The sequence below is a fragment of the Talpa occidentalis genome, unplaced genomic scaffold (genome assembly GCF_014898055.3).
Source record: "Talpa occidentalis isolate TD23 unplaced genomic scaffold, MPIMG_talOcc4v2.1 talOcc4.12, whole genome shotgun sequence".
In the NCBI taxonomy this organism is placed as follows: Eukaryota; Metazoa; Chordata; class Mammalia; order Eulipotyphla; family Talpidae; genus Talpa; species Talpa occidentalis.
The window spans coordinates 18,728,662-18,747,742 of NW_023601212.1; the positions used below are offsets into that span (position 1 = coordinate 18,728,662).

At 50.9% G+C, this 19,081-nt stretch overlaps 1 protein-coding gene across 6 annotated transcripts; it reads right to left on the reverse strand.

Annotated features, from left to right (window-relative positions):
- Positions 1–5,244: 5,244 nt before the first annotated feature.
- Positions 5,245–17,821, reverse strand: HYOU1 (hypoxia up-regulated 1). 6 transcript variants are annotated; one of them, XM_054693144.1, is made up of 26 exons: positions 17,762–17,821; positions 16,784–16,881; positions 16,468–16,561; positions 16,225–16,303; positions 15,918–16,072; positions 15,742–15,818; positions 14,959–15,140; positions 14,606–14,721; positions 13,121–13,313; positions 12,738–12,872; positions 12,156–12,238; positions 11,938–12,070; positions 11,578–11,765; positions 11,216–11,354; positions 10,325–10,385; positions 10,106–10,185; positions 9,559–9,744; positions 9,265–9,437; positions 9,046–9,133; positions 8,821–8,943; positions 8,567–8,700; positions 8,368–8,452; positions 7,520–7,760; positions 7,386–7,433; positions 6,849–6,899; positions 5,245–6,722 (listed from the first exon to the last, which is right to left on the reverse strand). In XM_054693144.1, exons 2-26 carry the CDS (start codon positions 16,872–16,874, stop codon positions 6,658–6,660), a joined length of 3,000 nt encoding a protein of 999 aa, XP_054549119.1. In that variant the 5' UTR covers positions 16,875–16,881; positions 17,762–17,821; the 3' UTR covers positions 5,245–6,657. The 6 variants fall into 6 exon arrangements, with proteins under 6 accessions (XP_054549119.1, XP_054549120.1, XP_037361320.1 ...); XM_054693145.1 differs by having other exon boundaries at positions 17,628–17,813; XM_037505423.2 differs by having other exon boundaries at positions 5,245–6,719; positions 17,762–17,811.
- Between the last annotated feature and the right edge of the window lie 1,260 nt (positions 17,822–19,081).

Here is a 19,081-nt window from a genome sequence, read left to right on the forward strand (position 1 = left end):
CCTGCCGGTCACACTGGTCATTGAGTGAGAAGAGCGCCCCCTAGAGGCAGGACTCGTAAATTCGCTTCTATTTTTCTGAGTGCTTCTACCACCAATCACTGGCGAGAACAGTGTTTTCTGGAAGAAATTAATTTGCCTTTCTCGATAAGCACAATTTGAGTTGTGTTTACTAAGCTTGCCCATTTATTCTTTTTTTTTTAAGATTTATTTATTTATACATACAAACACTGGATACAGTCAGAAGCGCAGGAGGGTGAGAGATCACCAGAGCCAGAGCGGAGAGCAGCCAGAGCGGGGGGCAGAGCAGGCAGAAGGACCGAAGTACACTGCTGAGGGGAGCAGCGGGCGGCAGGAGAGGTCTGCGCGCCATGTGGGACCCTCCTCTGGTGGCCGGGGAGCAGCCGGGGATCGAACCGGTGCTGCAGAGGCTGCGGACAGCTTCGCAACCCAGCGCTCAACCGCTGCGCCACCGGGGAGGCCCTCGGTAAGTACAATTCGAACATTTAATTTATGGCGAGACTGTTGGGGACAGAATCAAAACAAAAGTACAGGACTGGAGTAAACCTTAAATTCTGATCCCCGACCCACTATATTCTAACAGTGTAACCTTAGTAATAACCACTAGGAGTCTCGCTTTCTCCCCAAGCCCTTAGGTTGGTTGTGAAACTCCTAAATAGAAGATTTAGATAGTTTGGAAATTTTAGATAACCGTTTTCACAGAAACCACGAAAGAACTGCTGAAAGAATTTTATTTTATTTTTAAAGAATTATTTATTTATGCATACAGGAGCTGGGGTACAGGCCAGAGATGTGGGGAGGGGGGGTGAGAGGATTCACCAGAAACGAGTGGGGAACAGAACAGGCAGACTGACTGAAATACACTGCTGAGGGAGCAGCAGGCGACATAGGAGGTCTGTTGAACCATGTGGGCTGCTCCCTGGCCGCCGGGATTTGAACTTGAGCTGCAGAAGCTGCAGATTGCTTCGTAGTGCGGTGCTTAACCCTTTGTGCCACCAGGGAGGCACAGTTACTATTTTTTTTTAAAGATTTATTTGTTATGCATACAAGAGCTGGGGTACAGGCTAAATGTGTGTGGGGGGTGAGAGGATTCACCAGAGACAGAGTGGGGAACAGAACACGCAGATCAACCGAAGTACACTGCTGAGGGGAGCAGCAGACGAGTCAGGAGAGGTCTGCTGTGCTATGGGGTTGCTTCCTGGCCACCGGGGATCAAACTCGTGCTGCAGAGGCTGCGGATTGCTTCACAGCCTGCATCTTAACCCTTGCACCACCAGGGAGGCCCCAAGAACATAGTTTCTAAATCGAGCACCCAAGGTACCCATCCCCTCGTGGGTAAAAATCTACCCAAACGGGATTGGCCCAGAGCAAGGCCCCAAAACCTGCCACAAGTTTAAAGCATCTTTCAGTGGGGACCCATTGAAAAGGATCAGAAACAACCAGACAAGTCTGGGAGGAAAAGACCAAATCAAAATCAAGGTAAAAGCTGCCACTATTGTCCTCCCCCCGGGTCTCTCACCCACATCTGTGTCACCCAGTCCATGACCCAAAGGCAAGTGCAGTTTCTTCACGTGTCTCTCCGCTCCATGTGCCTCCTCCAGGTCTCCTTCTGGCTCTCCATCCTCCTTCCTTCCTTCCACCGTCCTTTGGGTGGGGCAGGGAACCTGGAATCTCCCCCTTTCCTGAGGACCACCTTGTTACAATTCTGCCTGTTCTTTTCCCCACTCTGTCTCTTGTGAATCCTCTCACCCCTCCCCCACCCACACACCCCTGGCCTGTATCCCAGTTCTTGTTTGCATAAATAAATAAATCTTTAAAAAAAAAAGATCATCAGGAAAAATAGAGACTATCAGAGTAAGAAAATTGAAATGGAAAAAACAAACAGGAGGAAATAAGAGGTTATTTAGAACAGATAACTGTCTGGTTATTTAGGAAAAAATCTGCTTATATCTCCTGTGCACACCCTATAATAGAATAAATCCCAGATAGATTAAGGCATACCATGTGAGAAAATAACTGCTGGTGCTCATTTGGTGAGGACCTGGTGACTCTTTGCAAAGTGGCAGCTGAGGAGACTCTAAACAAAGTCCAAGAAAGCAGTCAAAACTGAGAACAATGGGGGTTAAGTCTCAACACTATTAAGCTATCCGCAGCTACTGCAGCACCAGTTTGATCCCCAGCCGGGCAGGTGACCCACATGGCACAGCAGCCCTCTCCTGTCTTGCCTGCTGCTCCCCTCCGCAGTGTATTTCAGTAGATCTGCCTGGTCTGCTCCCCACTCTGTCTCTTGTGAATCTTCTCACACACACACCCCCCGACTCCTCTGGCCTCCCCAGTTCTTGTATACATAAATAAAAATAAATCTTTAAGAAAATGATAATAAAAGATATGCTACCAACAAAAGACTTGCTTTAGATCAGACACCAATAGCCGCTCCCTGGTGGTCTAGGGATTAAAGTCTCAGCACTATCACTGCTATGGCCTGAGGTTGATCCCTAGGCAGGGATCATGGTGCAGCAGACCTCTGGTCTCCCCGCTGCTCCCTTCAGCAGTGTATTTCAATTGATCACTCTGTTCTGCTCCCCACTCCATCTCTGGTGAATCCTCTCACCCCCATACCTCTGGCCTACACCCCAGTTCTTGTATGCATAAATAAATTTTTAAAAATCTTTAAAAATATATTCAAGAATTGCTAGTTTATAAAACTAGTTTTGCCAATTTCTATTTTCCTCTTCCACTTCAGAAAGGGGAGCACTTTGTACATGTTTTTCCGAGTCCGAATCTAAGCATGAACTGTCTTGTTGACCTTTAACACCTCACTGTCACTCAACTACTGGAACATCATTACAGCCACAGTAAGAGAAAGACAATACAGGGACTTGAGTCCATTTTGGTTAACACAAAGTATCACAGCTTAACTTATTCTTTTTGTCCTGAATATATTAGAAAGTATATACACATAATTGTGCCAGACAATCCTATTCAAATTGGAACTTTATGAGATTTTCAATATTTTTGGGCTTGTGATAACTTAAAAAATATATAAAATTATATACCTAAATGAGTTGAAAACTTAAAGGCTGGACTCAAATATTTATAGCAGCTTTATTCATAACTGCCAAAAGCTGAAAAAGCAACTAAGTTACCTTAGTGGTGAATAAACTCTGGTACATCCAGACAAAGGAATATTATTCAATAATAAAAAGAAATGAGTTATCATGAAAACACATGGAGGAAACTTAAATGCATGTACGAAATGAAAGAAGTCAAGCTGAAAAAGCCATATACTGCACAATTCCAACAATATGACATCCTGTTAAAGGCAAAGAATAGACAGTAATAAGATCAGTGATTGCTAGGGGAGGGAGGGATGAGTAAGTGGAACAGATTTTTAGAGCAGTGAAACTAGTCTGTATTGTATGATAATGGATACATCTCACATACATTTGTTCAAACCCAAAGAATAAAATACCACAAGTCAACCCAAATGTATATTATGGACATTTTGTGACAATGATGTGTAGGTTCAATTGTAACAAATGTACTACTCTGGTGGGGTTGTTGTTAAGGGTAGGTTGTATAAATGGAGTCAAGGGGTCTGTGGGAACACTGATTTGCTTTTGCTGTTTATCTAAAACTGCTCTAAAAAAGAAGTCTATTAAAACTTGTCTAACTTGTTCAATTTTCAGAGAAAAATTAACCTGCATGCTGGTTTTTTTTTTTTAAGGTTTATTGATGTATACAGGAGCTGGGGTATAGGCCAGAGGTGCAGGAGTGTGAGAGGATTTACCAGAGACAGAGTGGGGAGCAGAACAGGCAGATCCACTGAAATACACTGCCGAGGGGAGCAGCAGGCAAAACAGGAGAGGTTTGCTGTGCCATATGGGTTAGCTCCCTGGCCTGGGATCAAATTTGTGAAGCAGCCACTGCTTCACAGTGCTGAGACTTAACCCCTTGTGCCACCAGGGAGTCCCCCATGCTCATTATTTATTCACGTGCTTAAGCTATGTAAATGATGTATGACTAGTGATCTCTTGGTAAAACATGGCTCTACCACAACTGATAATCATTAAAAAATAATTGTATATTGGGCCTCCCCTGGTGGCGCACAGTTGAGCGCTGCACTGTGAAGCTGTCTGCAGCCTCTGCAGCACCACTTTGATCCCGGCCGGCCGGCAAGGGTCCCACATGGCCCAGCAGACCTCTCCTGTCGCACCTGCTGCTCCCCTCAGCAGTGTATTTTGTCAGTCTGCCTGTTCTGTTCTGCGCTCTGTCTCTGGTGACTGCTCTCCCTCCCACGCATCTGGCCTGTACCGCGGTTCTTCTATAAATAAAAAAAATCTAAAAAAAAAATTGTATAGTGACTGGTGGTGACTTTCTAGCAAAGTCTTTTTTTTTTTTTTAATATTTATTTATTTATATAAGCACTGGGTACAGTCAGAAGCGCAGGAGGGTGAGAGAATTCACCAGAGCAAGAGCAGGGAACAGAACATGCAGACTGACGAAGAAATACACTGCTGAGGGGAGCAGCGGGCTGCAGGAGAGGTCTGCGCGCCATGTGGCACCCTTGCCAGTGGCCAGGGAACAAACCGGTGCTGCAGAGGCTGTGGGCAGCTTCGCAGCCCAGCGCTCAACCGCTGCACCACCAGGGGAGGCCCATCTAGCAAAGTCTTGAGGCAGCATTCAAAGAGCAAAGGGTGGTGGCCTCCCTGGTGGCGCAAGGGGTTAAGCGCCACACTATGAAGCCATCCACCGTGAGTGGCGCAGTAGACCTCTCCTGACTCAGCCCGCTGCTCCCCTCAGCAGTGTACTTGGTCAATCTGCCTGTTCTGTTCCCCACTCTGTCTCTGATGAATCCTCTCACCCCCCGCATCTCTGGCCTGTACCCCAGCTCTTGTATGCACAAATAAATCTTAAAAAAAAAAAAAAAAAAAAAAGAGCAAGGGCTAATGGGTCAGAATTAAGTTCAAGCCTAGCTGAGGCACTTGACACTCAACTGCTTGGATCAATTCATAAATTTTCAACTTATTTGTAAAATGGGGTTTATTTATAAATGATGTTCCCTAAAAATGCCTGTGCCATAGTTCAAATAATGTCAGTGTAGATGACAAATTACATGCATGAATCTCAGCTAAATTCAAAATGCTTCGGTGTTTTCATTCAAATTTCTATCTTCCAAATTTTTTATAATAAACATGTATTATTTGTACTGTGGAAATAAAAATCAGCACACAAAACTGTAGAAAAGAATATTTTATTGAAACAGTTTCTCAATTAACAATGGAGCAAAGTACAATCTGACTCAAACCTGTTCAACCAGCCTCAAATGCCAGTGAAAGAACTCAAACATATAGGAGGGGGTGATCCTTAGGTCTCATTTCTGCCAATGTGGCAAAAAAAAAAAAAAAAAAGAAAGAAAGGCAAAAAGGGACAAAAGACATAACCAGGCTCCTCCCCCTTGCCCAAGGAGCTGGGGAGGCAGCCCTGGCTCTGCTACAGTTGGAACACTAGAGGACGAGTTCCCTCAGCATTGGCAGGGTTAAGAGCCCCCACCGTTGCCTCAGCAGAGCAATTCATGAAGGGAATGCCAGCCCGTACCCTCCTCCTTTACCCACAAGGCCTGCCTCAAGAGAGCAAGATGCCCCTTTTAAAAGTCCACACCATGGTCTCTCTTTCCCCCAGGATCTCAGGATAGGGCCTCACAGTAGACAGCACATTTTGGTCAGTTTGGGGGAGGGGGCAAGAGTGAGGGGAGGGCTGTCTGGGAGGGAAGAAACAGCAGGAAAAAATAGGGGGCAGGGAGTCAAAGGGACTGGGGTACCCAGCTACAGGGACGATGCAGATTTTGACAGCACTGGCAGCATGTCAGCAATCCATGTCACCCCTCCACAGGCTCTCCTGAGCCCAAGCATCCACAGGTGGGAGCTACAGGGCTTTCACGCCTCTCACTCCCTGGAGAGGTAGCTGGATTCCCTTCACTTGCTCCCTATCTACGCTGTATGGGGAGACTCCATCCTGGCTTACTTCAGCCAGTCGCGATGAAGGTTCTGGACAGGAGGCAGAGAACTGTCCAACTTTGCAACATGAAGTCAGGCAACCCACTGGAAGAGGAGTCAGAGGGGGACAGGGATTTTTTAGGGAAAGAAAAGACCCTGGAGGAGAAAAAGCTTAGCTATTCAGCAACCAAACCTGGTAACCAAGGCTCTGTAGACACTGGCCCCCGGGGTGACATTGCTTTCATGAAGAAGAACGGACAGGAGGAACAATGGCCAGAGAAGACTGGAGACTACTACCCCAGAATATCCTTCCCACTGCTGAGTCTGTCAGCCACTGATGGGTACTCTGTCACCTACCCACAGGCAAAGAATTAAGACATAATAGTGATTTTTCCCAAATTAGGGCCTGGATGGGTAGGGAACCAGGGGGTAGGTTTGGGGAAGACAATTTCCACAGAACTACTCCAGAGGGAATGGTGAACTGTCCCTTCCTTCCCGTTCTCCACACCTCCAGTCACAGGTGAGAGAAAAGGAACTTAAGTCTTTTGAGGGCAGGACCACCCTCTCCCCCAACCCTCAGTGTTTAATAAATAGAGGGGCAGAAGAAGGGGGTAGGGATGAGTGGGGAAATGGGAGGCGAGGGTTATAGTTCATCATTCTTCAAAGTTTGCTTCTGTCTTGCCGGCTGCTCCTTCTGTTCAGATTCTGCTGGGAGTTGGGGAGAGCAGAAGAATGACAGCAGGTCAAACAGAGGCTACGGACTCAGTTCTGTGCAGATACCTTCCCTAGACGCCCCCTCCCAGGCTTCCGGTTTACCCTCCACTCCACCCTCACCTGCTCCAGGACCTCCTAACTCCAGAGGTTCAGTGTCTGCTGCGTCAGACCCTGTTTTGGAAAGGAACAGGTTAACATCTGACAAGGGAGATGGGGTTATGGAGGCGTTGGCAAACCTTTTCTGTGAGAATCACACAGTCACTGCTTCAAGGGTTAAGGTTCACACTTAGTCACTATGCATGCATATTATATGTACGTGCACATGCAAATACACGCTTTTTATGTTCATAGACATATGTAATTTCTAAAAATGACCTTCTAAAAACGTAAAGGCCGTTCATAACTGGAGGGCCATCCAGAAACAGGGCAGGCATGTCAGTGACAAGGGGAAGGAAATGACAGCTCACCGTTCCCTCGGAGTAGTTCTGTGGAAACTGCCTTCCCCAAACCCACCCCTGGTTCCCCAACCATCCAGGCACTAATGTGGGAAAACTCATCATTACGTCTTAATTCTTTGCCTGTGGGTAGGTACCCATCTCCTCTGCCAACCCCTGGGCTAAGCATTATCCACATGCCAAATCAGTTTCCCCAACTCACGAGTCTCTTTCTCAGGTTCTGAAAGGGGCTTTGCATCTTCAGTCTGACCTGGAGGGAAACAGGGATACAATGTAGTCCCAGGAGTGAAAGGAGGTCTGTCTAGTAGCACCTGGAGTCAGGTACCCTGCCCTCACCTGGTGGAGGGATGACTTTCTCCCCCTGGTCACTGGCATTGCGAGGAGGCTCTGCCCGGGTTCCGTTCTTGTCCTTGTCCTTGGGCCGGGGCCGAGGCTTGGTGAACTTGGCCTTATTGAGTAGATATTGCACCTCCCGGTCCAGGGCCATCATCTTAGCCTCGATGTCTTTTGAGAGCAAAACAGGCTTCTCTGTGGCAGGAAGTTTGGCCTGCTCAGCCATAGTTGTATTCTTCCAGGTCTGTGGGTAAGGCCAAGAGAGTCTCAGAGCTAGTCAGAGAGAGACAGTTTCTCTGTCCCAGATGAAACACAACCACAACCAGTCTCAGTCTCTTCTGCAGACCTCCAATCACTCTGCCCACTCTGGTAGAGTGGGTAAGGGGTAAATAGCTTCTCAGAATGGTGTTCAAGGGCCTCCCTCCACATTGGAGTCCTAACTACACAATTCTGGTTTCCATTCAATTACTTTGGAGTACTGGCTGAACCTCCTTCCTGTCTCCCCACTTCTCAGCTCTGGTTCAAAAAAAGTTTCCCCATATTCAAAACAATCTCTGCTTCAAATGGCAAGTCATGCTCTCCTACCTAAACCCTGGCCCACTTTCTGAGTCAAGCTCAGGTGCCAGCTAGTCAAAGCAGCTCTCTCTGACCTCAAGGGGACAGGCTTGGCTGCTTCTCTGCTCTAATGTCTCAAGGCTATGACCCTTGTTTGGGATTGATCAGACACGGTCTCACATGCAAACATCTTTGGCCTTCCCAATCAGGGAAGCTGCTAAATCAGGAGGCAAAGGCAGCCTTGGATGGCATGCCTTGCCAGGCAAGTCTCCAGTAAAGTATGTACACAGAGTTACCCAGGTCTCATTGATGATTTTCTCTAATGTGGTCATCTCCACCTCAGTGAAGATCTGGTCCATCTCTGGGATGAGTCGGGCCCCCCTGTAAGCCAGAGGATACAATTAGTCTAGGAGGAAGAAGGGTTTGCTGACAGGATTGAGAGTAGGTAGCCTTAGCAGGACTAAACAAGGAAGAAAAAGCAAAGGGGCTGCTCACTTGAGGAACATGCTGGAATGATTGAGGAGATTATCGAGGGCAGATAGTCGTTCCGGCCATTTCCTGCGCTCTTCTACCCGAAAAAACAACGCTTGACACAGCTTCCTTAGTTCTGCCAGCTTCTCCTTCAACATCTAATAGATATGGGGGTGGGAGTAGGCAGAGGGGTTGGAGGGATAACAGGACACCCCAGCTCTTCTTTCTCTGACCCTGGGAGAGGAACAAGAGTACCCATCTGCTGAGGAGACCCTTACCGCTGTGGTAGCCCCAAAGCCCTCATCCTCCAGCCAGGTAGAAGCAGCACTTAGTTTCCCAGAGATCTCCTCACGCTGTTCCTCGGTGGATACTTCCTGGTACTCAGGCTGGTACAGCTTGTCCTAGGGAGGTGCACACCAGTGCAAGCAGGCAGTGAGTCCCTGAAGGCAAGCCTCCCAGAGCCAGCCCTTTCTCAGGGCAGGCATGCCTCCCAGTCTACCTACCTGGGTCTCAAAGATGAAAGCTTCCAAGCTGTTGGCTGCTTTCTCCCGTTCCTGCTTCTCGAGGTCTCGGCGTGTCAAGTCCTGAAGTCTGTGGGACAAAGGAGAAGCAGGCTCGAGAGAGAGGATATGTTTACCTTGGGCCCTGGTAGACTATCCCAGAGGTGCCATTCCACACCCTGTCCCCTCCCCGACCCCAACACACTCATAGACTTTACTCACTTCTGTGCTGAACGGGCCAGCTCGTCCTCGGGCAGGTCAGGCAGGTCCAGAACAACCAGCTCCACCCCTATCTCCTCCACCATTTTCTGCTTTCGGGCAGGCTTCTGCTTCTTTTCTTCCTCTGGGGTTGGGGGGACACCCTCAGCCCCTGCCTCCCCCTTCTCAGTTGGCTTCTAGGGGTGAAGATGAGGCTGTCAGGGAAAGTCTAGGCCCTCTGACATTCTTCACAGGCAGGGCTCCAAGGCATCTGTTCCCTCAGCCTCCCAGACTAGCCTTATACTGCCTGCAGCTTACCTGGGCCTCAGACTGTTCCTTGTTTTCTTTTGTTGCAGCCTTTTCTCCCTCAGGGGCTGCATCCCCCTTTGGCTCAGCAGGTGGGGGTGGAGACGTATCCTCCACTGGGGCCTCAGTTTCTTCCCTCAGCTCTGCCTGCTCTCCAGGTTCATCCTTGCTCCCCTCAGCAGGGCTCTCTTCTTCCTCCTGGGAAAAGGTCACAGACACACTGCAGTTAAGTCACTAACAAAATCCATGGGTTGGGATCTGTTGGGCAATGCCAGGTCTCCCTGCTCTAATTTGAGGGGGCTTACTGCTCAATGGTGAGGGGGATATTTGGGCTGCAGCAGTATGGCTGGACAAAGCAGGAGTGTATGGAGATGAGACAGGGCCTTGGAGCTCCAGCACAGGGACAGCTCAAGGTATAGAGGAGGAACGGTTAATTCAGTCTGAGAGGAAGGGAACCTATTAAATCCTGGGCACTTAGGAAGCCCACCCCAACTCCCAGAGCCTCTACCTGGCCCCTGGTGCCCTACTCCATGCTCCCCTGGCTCCAGCCCGGACTCACCTGGACTGTATCTGTACCATTCTCTTTGGAATCTGCTGTGGTTCCACCTCCAAACAGGCTGGAGATGGTGTTGCCAAGTTCTACAGGGAAGAAAGCCCCAAAACTCAAAAGGGACCACAGAGTGACTCTCCTCCTAACCCAAGGGAAAGCTGCCCACCTCCCTGAAATGCACACAAGTACATTCTCTCTCACACACACAGGAACACACACACATCTTACTGGTCAGGGTAGATTCCTCCTCAGGGCTGTCCTCCACCAGGGTCTCAAACACAGACTCTACCTGAAAACAGGGATTTAAAATGAGGACATGCACATGCTACCCACCGTTTCCCCACAAACATCCTGCCACAGCAGATGTGTTTGTGCACAGCCACATGACTGCAGTTGACCTACTCTCACTTGCCTTCTGCTAAGGGCTCCTGAATCAAGGTCTCTTCCACCCCTTTAATTCTGAGCCCTCTGAGAAGAGGATCATAGCTTGTTTCTCTCTCCCAGAACCTGCACTTCACTCAACAGAATGAGCCAGTATTGGGCCTCCCTGGTGGAGCAGGGGTTAAAGTCTCAGTGTGATCAAGCTATCGCCAACCACTGTAGCACAAGTCTGATACCCAGCTAGGGAGTTGACCCACATGGCACAGCAGACCTCGCCCGTCTCACCCACTGTTCCTCTCAGGAGTGTATTTCAGTAGATTGGCCTGTTCTGCCCCCCACTCTGTCTCTGGTGAATCCTCTCCCCCTCCCCCTTGCATCTCTGGCCTACACCCCAATCCTTGTGTGCATAAGGAAATAAAAATAAGTATTTAAAAAAAGAGAGAGAGAGAGAGAAAAGAATGAGCCAGGGTCTCCCTGTGTAAGTTTGAAAAGACACTGATTCCAGAATTGATGAGAAATGAGTTCCTCAGCCATTCTGGAGATCCTTCTGAGAAACTGACACCAATAAGGGATTATAGGCTCGGAAAAGGTCCACGCCAGACCTCTGGTTAGCTCTGTTTAGAACAAAGACTACTCTAACCCCCAAGTCCTTTATCATATTCTAATAACATGAGAAACAGATGGTAAAGGGCTGGGGATCTGTGCCTTAGCCCTGCACACAGAGTCTCCTGCTCTCACCCTGTCCAGGCTGAGCACACCACTCTCATCCAGGTTGAAGTGAGCCTTGATGCCCTTGGACTCGTAGTTGGGATACTTTTTGAAGCTCTCGCCCACACCTTTTAGGTTCACTGTGGTCAGATTCTGGGAGCCAAACACCCTAGTTGGGGAAAAGAGAGCAGTTTGCTACATCTCTCTAGCTCAAGACGACACCACCTCTCTGCACGAGAAGTTGGGGCTTTCCTTCAGGATACATTCAGGAAGAAGTAAGCTCTAGAGACAACACTCACCCCCAAATCCAACCCCACAGCCTGCAATCCCCTGTCAGTTCTGCAGGTCCCAATCCTCCCTCCCGGAGCCCCCATCCTGCTCCACCCTCTCACCGAAGATCCTCAGGCCCCAAGAAGCCCAGGTCACCATAGTTGATGTGGAAGTTGAAATCATGGCTGTAGCGGTTGAAGGTGATGACTTTGCGTTGAGGGTAGGGACCCATCCGGGAGAAGAGAACTCGCTTATTGTGCTTCAGGCTGCGAATGCCAGGATCCTCCTCCACCTCCCTTGTGAACTCCACCTACAGAGCAGTCAGAGAGGAGAGATGGAGGACCTGGGCAGGTTCAGGGTTGAGGGTAGGTGGTGAACATCAATTGCCAGAAAGACAAAGGGACAGGCTTGAGCATACAGAGGGGAAGCTACCCTTGGAAAGATAAAGGGAGATTCCCCACCTGACTGACAGGCTTACTCACCAGGATGGGGTAGATCACTGCATCTCGGACTACAAATGGCTTCACCTTGAAGGCTTTGCTGAGCGCAGCGGCCTGGTACACAGCACCCATAGCTGCAGCTTCGTCCGCATTGATGTTCTTCCCAAGCTCTTCCCTGTGAAAATCCCAATCTTCAGCACCATCTACTTCAGCACCCAACCCAGCTTCCCTCCCCTCAACTACCCAGCCCCCACACTCACTTGCCCACTGCCTTCAGCAGCACCTCCTGAACTTTGGGGACCCGAGTGGCCCCACCCACCAGGATCACCTGCTCAATCTCATCCTGTGGAAAGAAGTGAGAAGGGACAGCATGTAGGTAAGACTCTCCTCAGTAATGACTTGGCCCTTGATGCTCCTGCTCCTTCTTTTTTTTTTTTTTTTTTTTTTTTAATAGAGGCATGTTTTATTTATTTATTTGTTTGTTTGTTTGTTCATTTTGTTTATACATGCACTGGGCACAGTCAGAAGCGCGGGTGGGTGAGAGAATTCACCAGAGCCAGAGCGGGGAGCAGAGCAGGCAGAAGGACCGAAGTACACTGCTGAGGGGAGCAGCGGGCGGCAGGAGAGGTCTGCGCGCCATGTGGGACCCTCCTCTGGTGGCCGGGGAGCAGCCGGGGATCGAACCAGCGCCGCAGAGGTTGCCGGCAGCCTCGCAACCCAGCGCTCAACCGCTGCGCCACCGGGGAGGCCCTGCTCCTGCTCCTTCTTCCCCATCAAATCACTTTCCATTCTACCGGTCCACTGGCATGCCCACTTCCCACCACTTCCCACTACCCACTCACCAAGTTCATTTCAGCACTCTGGAGGGCCTGATGCACAGGCCCAGGCACGCGCTCAAACAGGTCTGCACACAGCTCCTCAAACTCCACGCGAGTCACTTTGGCCTTGAAGTCCACATCATCCATCAGGCCCTCAATCTAGGGGCAGGGAGAGGAGTGTCAGGGAGCACATGACCAGGTCCTGCGGTCTGGGTGGGCAGGACAGAACCTAAGACAACAGGACTCTGGGAGGATAGCAGGAGGCATGGGAAGAGGGTTGGGCCAAACCAGGCTCCAGAAGCCAGTTTAGGATGCCAGCCCCTACTTAGCCCACTTTTACCTTATAATCCCTTATCTCCACCTTCTTGGTGAGGAATATTTGCCCTCAATAAGCCACACATGGGTACCTGGGCCATGTGGTCAGCATTGGCACTCAGCACGGTTTTGACGCGATTAGCCTCACGCAGTAGCTTGGCCATGGCACGGGGGTTCTCCCGCACGTCTTTTGCTCCCTGACCCTTGCGCTGCTCATTGAAGAGCCCTGCCAGGTGCTCACGCAACCGAAGTTCCATCTCCAGACCCCCCAGGGTGCGATCAAAGCTGTTGAGAAAAGGGAGGGGGAAAGTGTAGGAAAGGAACATACAAGACCCCTTGACTGAACCTATCACCCCACATGACTGACACCTCACAGTAACAAGTCACCCAACAGTATTTACTGGGTGTCAACTATGTATATATTACTGAGAAAGCAATTGTGAGAGAGAGAAAAAAAAAAAGGACCCCTGATGTCTAGAAGTTTATAATCCAGGGCCTCCCTGGTGAGATAGGGGTTAAGTCTTAGCACTATCACCAGTATGGCCTGAGTTTATCCTGGGCCAGTGAACTAACCCACACGGCGCAGCAGACCTCTTCTGTCTTGCCTGCTGCTCCCCTCAGCAGTGTATTTTAGTAGATCCATCTGTTCTGCTCTCCACTCTGTCTCTGGTGAATCCTCTCAATCCCCCCACACCTCTGGCCTAGAAGAACCCCATTCTTCTATACACAAAAAAACAAAACAAAAAAATCCACAGAAGTTTATAATCCAGCAATAATTGTGTAACTTCCATTACCCATAAAGGAGAGGCAAACAGTGCTATCAGAACACACACACGGGAAATTGCAGCTACTTGGGAGATGTCAGGTAAACTGTGAAATGACGCTTGGATGGAAACTTGGAAGGAGGAGATGGGGAACTAACTGGGCAAAAATGAGAGGGAAAAAAGTTCTAGGCAGAAAAAATAGTTTATGTACAGACCCTGAGCTGGGAAGCAGCTTGGTAAGTTCTCAAAGAGAGCAAGTATAGCTAAAGCTTAAGGAACAAGAGAACTCAGGGTTAAAGACAAGCAGAAGAGAAGGGATCACAGAGGAACAGCCTCCCAGGCCAAGGTCAAAATTCAGAGCCACTGTGGTGTTCTGAAAAAAGCCCCATAGGCTGCCGTTTGGACAAACAACTGGAGGGAGGCTGCACTGGAGGAAGAGGCAGAGGTAGCTTGAACCAGGATGATAGTACAAAGACAGGCGAAAAAGGACAAGTTCAAGAAATAAGACAATGTCAGTGATTTGTAAACTGGACATGGTGAGAGAGAGAGAAAAAAAAATCAAACCTCACCCTACACATGACCTACAGCCCCATGGACTTTCTTAAAGTGCAGGATGCTCCCCGTCTTTCAGTTCTCTGAAACTGCCTTCCCCCCTCTACAACCTCTCTTGCTCTTTGGAAAAGGTACCCCACGATGACTGGTGCCTTAACTAGGAGCACTGCTGTAGGGAGCAGTCAGCGAAGCAGTGGCTCCTCTAAGAACCCCCTGACCCAAGGATATCAGCAAGAAGCCCTCTTCCCAGCACCCACTTACCCCACACCCCGGATTTGCAGCTGTGGCTGTATCCCCGCCTCCTTCGTCTTCACAGTCTGGTAGGTCACAATGGTGCACACAGTGCTGCCTGAGCCCATGTCATAGAACATAATATTCTGTAGAAACACAGAGATCACTGTCATAGGAACCTTATCTAACTCCAGGGTGCCACCTGCCTCTCCAAGGGGCTACACTAAGCCTCGACTTAAGGCAAATAGTTCCAACAGGGGCTAAGAAGGGGCTGCTGTTGCATTTTGCCAACAGCCAGTAGTACAAACATGATGCAAAGTGGCGTCTCCATCCTCAGAGTCAGGCCCCCTGCAAATCTGTTCAGAAGTTCCTCTCTGGCTCACCTGGGCAGTGGAGTTGATATCTTTCCGGCGGAAGACACCATAGCTGAGGGCGGTGGCAGTGTTGTCATTGATGAGCTGCAGCACTTTGAGGCCAGCCATGCGAGCCGCCTGCAGCACGGCCCGGCGCTCAGCCTGGTTGAAGAAGGCTGGCACAGTGATCACTGCATCCTTAATGGGCTGCTCTACAGAGGACAACACAACAGGGTTTCCACCAGCTCCATTCCTTACACAAGGGTTTCCCAAGCTGGCAATATTGACTTTTGGGACCAAAAAACTCTGTTGTGGGTGGCTGCCCTGTGCATTTTTTTTTTTTAAGATTTATTTATTTATACAAGAACTGGGGTATAGGCCAGAGGCGCAGGAGGGTGAGAGAATTCACCAGAGACAGAGTGGGGAGCAGAACAGGCAGACAGACTGAGGACACTGCCGAGGGGAGCAACGAGCAAGGCAGGAGAGGTCTGCCATGCCATGTGGGTATCTCCCGGGCGGCCGGGATTGAACCCGCGCTGCAGAGGCTGCAGACAGCTTCACAGCGTGGCACTCAACTGGCTGCAGAGGCTGCGGACAGCTTCACAGCACGACACTCAACCAGCTACGCCACCGGGGAGGCCCCTGCCCTGTGCACTGCATTACAGCACATTTTGCAGCATTCTTCTACTTCATTACAGGCTGGTGACAGCTCCCCAGTTGTGACAACCAACAATGTCTTCAGACATAGCTAAATGTTCCCTGGGAGGCAAAACAGGTCTCCCTGTTGGAGACCTGAGAAAACTGGCTGCTCACCTGCAAAATCTTCAGCCAAGGAACGGGAGTAATTGAGAACCATGCCTAGTACCTCCTCAGGTGAGAACTGCAGCTGCCTGGGAAGGGGATAGAGGGGGTTAGGAGCAAGCAAAGGCTGACATTAAGATGAGGACAATCATGAGCCTGCTGATTCCACCTTTCCCCAGAGCACTCACGGGCTGATTTGGAAGCGCACAGTCTTCCTTTGTTGGTCGAAGCTTAGCTCATGCTCTGGGAAGCGGGTTTTGTAAAGTGCCACATGGGGGTTATCCTCCTGCTTCCCCAGGAGGTGCTGGAAGTAACGAAGTGTAGCCTTTGGATTCTTGATGGCCTGTGAAGAAATCAAGAAAGAACAAAATATTAGACTCCCAAGCCCATCATTGCCCACCTCTTATATCTGGCACTGATAAGGAAAAACACTCTGGGGTCTGTCATCTCCTCTCCTGCCCATCACTTCTGGGAAGGGGGAAGTGGCTTTCTCACCATGCTGGCTGCACTGTCTCCAAAGAATCTTTCGTTTTCTTTCAGGGTCACAGTCACTGGGGTTTTCCTCCGTGATTCCCTGAAGAAAAGACACACTGGGCACAGGTGCCTACAGAGGGTGTAGACTTTGGAGCCTGGACACCCCACATACTCTCAGTCACCAATATCTGCTGTGGGCACTACAAAGAACACACATCACCCCAAACTCTATTTTCCAGCCCCTGACACAAGGGCCACCCTCACTTGTTCAAGACTATTTCCATGGGTACTCCAGGTTTCACAATGGCCACCTTCATGGACTCGCTGCCCAGGTCCACGGACATCACTGCCAGCGTGTCTGAAACAAGATTGGTCTATTAGTATCTCTTCTCCCACCTTCCTGAGGCCCCTCTAATCAAAGTACAGCAATTTCCATGGAAAAAATAAGAGAGCAAAGGACAAAGACCAGGGCTCAGCAACTCAAAGAGCCCAGAAACTTCCAACCCAGAGTCTCATTCCCCCTTTCCACCATGCATCAAATCATTTATTCTTCTCTTGTTCCCTCTGCTGGGGTACACACCACTCAGCGCCAACAAGTTCGCCAAGAGCACAGCCATCAAGGCCCAACAGGCTGGCCTCCTCGGCCTCTGTCTCCTGACCGTGGCTGCCATTGTGCCCCTGGGGGGAGGAGAAAAACAACACTTGTAATTGGAATTTAAGTGAAGGAGGTAGACCCTCATCCCAGAATGGGGAAGCTTTGAGATTCCCACCCACTCCACATCCCCTTTCCAACCCTCAGCACTCTAATCATCCCCAGAAGTGCCACACAATGGCCCAGGTGTGACAGCAGGGGTGGAGGGTTCTATCAACCGCATCCACAGGAAGGTGACAGGAGAAAGGAGACCAGTCTTCCGTCTGTGGCACTGGCACACCCCAGCACCGTCCCTGCTGTTAAGACACCTGGGGTGCGGCCAGGGATCCACACCTAGGACTCAATTACCGCCCCACACCTGGTGCTCCCCGGCTAGTGGGGGAAAGCCAGGCCGGGCCTGAACAGGAACTGGGAGATGGTGACGCTGGGAGGGGCTGGGCTGGAAGGAGGGCCTGGGTCCTCCGCGGCATCCTTTCGGACAGTCCCGCTCGTACCCCTGCCCCATCCCACCTCCAAGCCCGACTGCCCAAAAGAACGCGGCGCCCCAAACGGTAAGGTTCCTCGCCGGGCAGGAACCGGGCGCCCCGAGTTCACCTAAGTCTCCCCTGAGGAGGACCGCGGCTCGCACCCCCAAAAAGTGGTCCCAGCCCACCCCTGAGAGCATCGGCGCCCGCGCGGCCCTGCCTCCAGCCACCAACCCACCCCCGAAGCCAGCACGCCGCCTCTTCCCGCAGGGCTCGCCGGCCGGCGCCACCCTCCCCCACCCCTCTACCTCGGCCCCCGCTGCGGCGGCCCAGCTCTGGAACAAACACGGCGGCGGACGCACCCACGAGGCCGGCCAGGCGCCCCCCAGCCCGCGCCCTTCACAACTCCCCTCGGTTTGCAAACTGTTACAGTAGCCACAACCTCTCGGCGGCGTCTCGCGCACCAGCCGGCCCGGACGCGGCGCGCGCTCATTGGCGCCTCCGTCGCCGGCCCTGCGCCGCGCGCCCGGCCCCGCCCCCGCCGCCCCGGCGCGCGCTCCCATTGGGCCACGTCCTGGGCCCGCCCCCGCCGCGCTCTCCGGCTGGGCCCGTTGGGGAAGAACCGCCCACGCGGGCCCGGGATTGGCCCACGTCAATGGGCCGCGCGCCCGCTCCGGGGCGCTCGCGGGATCTTTCCGGAGCTGGGGCCTGACGGCTGCCGCCGCGAGGGGCCGGTGCCTGCTCGGCCTCTCCTTACGGTCACCCGGGAACCCGGGCCCGGGAACGCGGAGGGGCCGCTGCCCCGTCGTGGCCTCGCAGACAGTAACAGTAACAGACCGGGCTTAAGGAACCTTTGTTTCTTTCGCTACATTTTTCATGATGCTTAGAGAGTAGTCGGGCAGCTATGCCTAGGAAATAAACTGGCAGTGCCAGGGAGAAGTTTATTGTCCTTCCCTTTAAGAATAGTTAAGTCTTAGGCCTCCCTGGTGGCGCAAGGGTTAAGACGCAATCTAGGAAGCAGCCCGCAGCCTCTGCAGCAGGAGTGCCAGCCAGGGAGCTACCCACATGGCCAGGGAGCTACCCACATGGCGCAGCAGACCTCTCCTGATTGGCTGCTGCTCCCCTCAGCAGTGTATTTCAGTCAATCCACCTGTTCTGCTCCCCACTCTGTCTATAGTAAATCCTCTCCCCCCCACCTCTGGCCTGTAACCCAGTTTTTGCATGCATAAATAAATATTCTTTTTTAAAAAAATAGTTAAGTCTTGGGCCTCCTTGGTGGCTCAGGAGGTTAAGACGCAACCTATGAAGCTATCTGCAGCCACTGCAGCACAAGTTCGATCCCCCACTGGCCAGGGTGCTACCCACATGGCGCAGAAGACCTCTCCTGACTTGGCTGCTGCTCCCCTCAACAGTGTATTTCAGTCAACCCACCTGTTCTGCTCCCCACTCTGTCTCTAGTAAATCATCTCACCCCCCCTACCTCTGGCCTGTACCCGTTTTTATATGCATAAATAAATCTTAAAAAAAAAAAAAAAAAGAATAGTTAAGTCTTGGGGCCTCCCTGGTGGCGTAAGGGGTTAAGTGTCAGCACTATGAAGCTATCCACAGCCACTGCAGCAATGGTTTGATCCGGATCCCAGGTCAGGGAGATGACCCACATTGTACAGCAGGAATGACTGAAAACTGGGATACAAAGAATAGTCAGGTGAGTTCTGCTCCTAAGTGAATCCTCTCCCCCAGAATACACTTGGTGGCAGCACAG

Excerpts from the sequence above, each read along its gene's own strand:
- HYOU1 (XM_054693145.1), bottom strand. The coding sequence starts at position 17,812 with ATGAGCGCGCGCCGCGTCCGGGCCGGCTGGTGCGCGAGACGCCGCCGA. Across the intron at positions 6,900-7,385 it reads AGAACCTGAGAAAGAGACTC|GGTCTGACGCAGCAGACACT; the intron begins GTGAGTTGGGGA and ends TTTCCAAAACAG. Across the intron at positions 6,723-6,848 it reads GTTAGGAGGTCCTGGAGCAG|CAGAATCTGAACAGAAGGAG; the intron begins GTGAGGGTGGAG and ends CCCAACTCCCAG.